At 41.6% G+C, this 3,171-nt stretch overlaps 1 protein-coding gene across 1 annotated transcript in view; it reads left to right on the top strand.

Annotated features, from left to right (window-relative positions):
* The window catches only part of LOC101845408 (protein pelota), a gene marked incomplete in the record, with an annotated part of 16,334 nt that overhangs the window by 8,816 nt on the left and 4,347 nt on the right, over positions 1 to 3,171 (top strand). The window contains 2 exon segments of the mRNA XM_013084896.2: positions 2,548 to 2,588; positions 3,004 to 3,124. Coding sequence (XP_012940350.1) covers positions 2,548 to 2,588; positions 3,004 to 3,124 — 162 coding nt within the window.

Raw genomic sequence — 3,171 nt, 5'->3', positions numbered from 1 at the left:
CAAGGTACTTTCATCATTGCCTTTCTCACCCTAGATCAGGATATAGGCCATGAACAAACGAAAATAATAACAGGGATGTAAAAATATTCCGGCTTTTTCCGTTTTTTCCGGCCGATTTGCCGTTTGGGCCCCAGCTTTTAACAGAAGTCCTACTCTATAAAAAAATACATATTATATATATACTAAATAGAGATTATTTGTTGTAATGGAGGGAAAGAAACAAATATAATTTAGTCTCACTGTATTCTTATTTCAGTCAATGCGCGCGCGCCGTATATTTTCAGACTTTTTTTTTTCAAAACCTGTTTACATCCCTGTGTGTTTGTTCGTGTTTCTATAACTTTCCATTTTTACTGGGTTGGATAGTTTGTTTGTTTTTGTTTTTGTAAAGTGTTTTACGGCGCTCGCAACTGCATAAGGTCATATGAGCGCGCGGGACACACCTAATATTTTCAGTTGGTAGAAAATTTTGAATTTTGCCCTGGTGGCGGCCGAGGCCTACTCTTATCGATTTTAGACCACAAAGGGATCTTTAACATGCGCAATTTGCACACGGGCCCTCCGAGATTTTTCGCCCTTGTCCGAGAAGGCTAGGTGTAGATCTTTCCCACCAGAAGATCAGGGGTGTGGCAGAAAGACAGCAGTAAGGAGGAGCCAAGGAGTAGCAGTAGAAAGGCTGCAGAAAGAGTCAGGAGCCCAGAGGAGGTGGCAAAGGAGGTGCGGGGGTGGGGGCAGAAAGTGGAACTGAAAGCAGACAACAGAACATTGCTAGAGAGCAGGAAAGGAGGTGAAAGGAGACAATCTTAGAAAAGAAAATTTTTCGGTCGCTACCCGGATTCGAACCCGGGACCTTTTGAATGAGAGGCCAACACCTTAACCTCTAGGCCACGAGAGCCCCCTGCTGGGTAGTTGGCCCTAGATCAGGATATAGGCCACGAACAAGCAAAAATAATAAGGCCTATTTGTTCGTGTTTCTAGTATAACTTTCCGTTTTTACTGGGTCGGGTAGTTGGCCCTCCGCAAACTGGCACTGTTCGGGCGACCAGACCTATGCACCTTTAGTCGCCTCTTGCCGGTTACTGTGGTGTGGTTTGCTCCTTCTTTCCTATCAAACATCTATCGTCCTTATCTCCCCTTCTTTTTTTTTTTTTTTTTTTTACTCTCTTGTAACACCTCTAATCTTCTGACGCTCATATGACCTTATGCAGTTGCGAGCGCCGTAAAACCTCTACTAAAACTACTAAAACTAAAGCAGGTGTATTCTTTGCTCCCCCATAGTAAACCTGCAGGGGCGACCATGGTACTTTGCCGACACCATCACGTCCTGTACAGCGTTGTTAGTTTTATAGGATGAGCTCCCTTCTGTCATTAACATGGTCTGTAGTGTTCCAGGATAGCCATTTATTTTTAGGGAGTTTGAAATGTTTTGGTGTGTTTTTCTTATTCCACATATAACTCTTTTTTTTTTAATTACGAAAGCTATCATTTTTTGTTGTGAAAGTTACCATTGATCGCACTTTCGTTATTGAATATTTCCAGGGGCTTCACAGATTTTTTGATCAGATCATCCAAGCCTTTCAGCGACACTGCAACTTTGACAGTGAGTGGGAAGTTTTTCTGTGATAAACTCTATGTTGTGGGGGGGGGGGGGGTTGTTTTTGTTTTTTTACCCCAGAATCTTTATTTAAGCTTGTGTTTGTGTGTGGTTGGTGGGTGCTCTGGTGTGGTTTGCTGCTTCTTCTTTCCTATCAAACATCTATTGTCCTTATCTCCCCTCCTTCTTTTTTGTGTTTGTTACTCCCTTGTAACACATCTAATCTTCGGCACTTTAATGACATTATTGTGTTGCAAGTGCCGTAAAACTCTTACGAAAAAAACCCACAAAAAACACCTTGTGTTGTGTTCTTCCTGTTATATTGGTGATCTCTAGAGTTCAGATTGTGGAGGGTTGGTGGGTGCTCTGGTGGAGTTTGCTCCTTCTTTCCTATCAAACATCTATCTTCTTCGGTTGTCTCTCCTTCCTTTTTGTGTTTCATACTCTTTTGTAACACCTCAAATCTTTTATCTTTTATCTTTTATATGACCTTATTGTGTTGCAAGTGCCGTAAGACTCTTTCTAAAACAGAAGAGTGCAGATTTATAAAATTTGTGATGAACACTTGCACTGGGCTTTTCTTTGGTATTCTCTACATTATAGAAGCGAAGCAGCAATGGGCCACATTCCCATGGCAACTTTCACATCTACATTCTGCATCTTAACTTTGGGGGGAAAACTAGCGCTGGGAAGTCAGTACACCTAATTTTCCTTTTCTCCTCTGTGGGGGGGGGGGGGGGGGGGTGGCAAGGCATGAATTATTCACCAGTGGCAAGGGAAAGGTATATAGTTGTGGTTGATGCTGTGCTATAAAATGTAAGCTATGTCGTATTTTATGTTTTCTCAGGACTGGTTTATATGTCTCAAATACTCTAACCTGTTATCATAACTTGTTAAAAATGCAACTGTTCAACCGACTCCATAGTAATGGCTACTGTTGTGTTGTTCCTCAGTCGTCAAGTGTGTGCTGGTAGCAAGTCCAGGTTTTGTCAAGGTGAGTCTGCTCTGGCTTATATAGCAACACATTTTTAACTTGTGAATGTTGTTGTAAAGTTTTCTTGAGTCTCATGTAATCCTCCCATCCGCTCCGATGACCTCACCTTTTACTTTCACTCCCTCTTTATTTTTTAAAATACCCCTTACTTCAAATTCATAAGAAGAGAAAGTTAAAGCAAGGTTGTAACTGGATTATGTTGTACGAATATTTGGATCAGATTATCACGAATGAAGTAGAATTTGTAAGTAGAGAAAAACAGCCTACGATCACAAAACAATTACATGTGTAAAATTTGGGTCAGATTGTTTTTGAGTCACATACCCTCCCTCTTCCTTTTACGTTTTTTTTTCTTTTTTAGGAGGATGGAAGGAGCCCTGACTTTATCACTGATATTTTATTTTCTATCTTCCAGGACCACTTTGCGGATTACCTGTTTGCCCAGGCGCAGAAGATGGACGACAAGACGCTCATCGACAACAAGTCCAAGTTTGTGATGGTCCACTCTTCCTCGGGCTTCAAGCATTCTCTCAAAGGTCGGCTACAGCTGTGGGTTTTTTGGGGTTGGTTTTTTTTGGGGGGG

This window comes from Aplysia californica, unplaced genomic scaffold (genome assembly GCF_000002075.1).
Source record: "Aplysia californica isolate F4 #8 unplaced genomic scaffold, AplCal3.0 scaffold00326, whole genome shotgun sequence".
Lineage (NCBI taxonomy): Eukaryota > Metazoa > Mollusca > Gastropoda > Aplysiida > Aplysiidae > Aplysia > Aplysia californica.
Note: the sequence above shows the minus strand (reverse complement) of the source record. Positions and strands in the feature narration are given on the sequence as shown.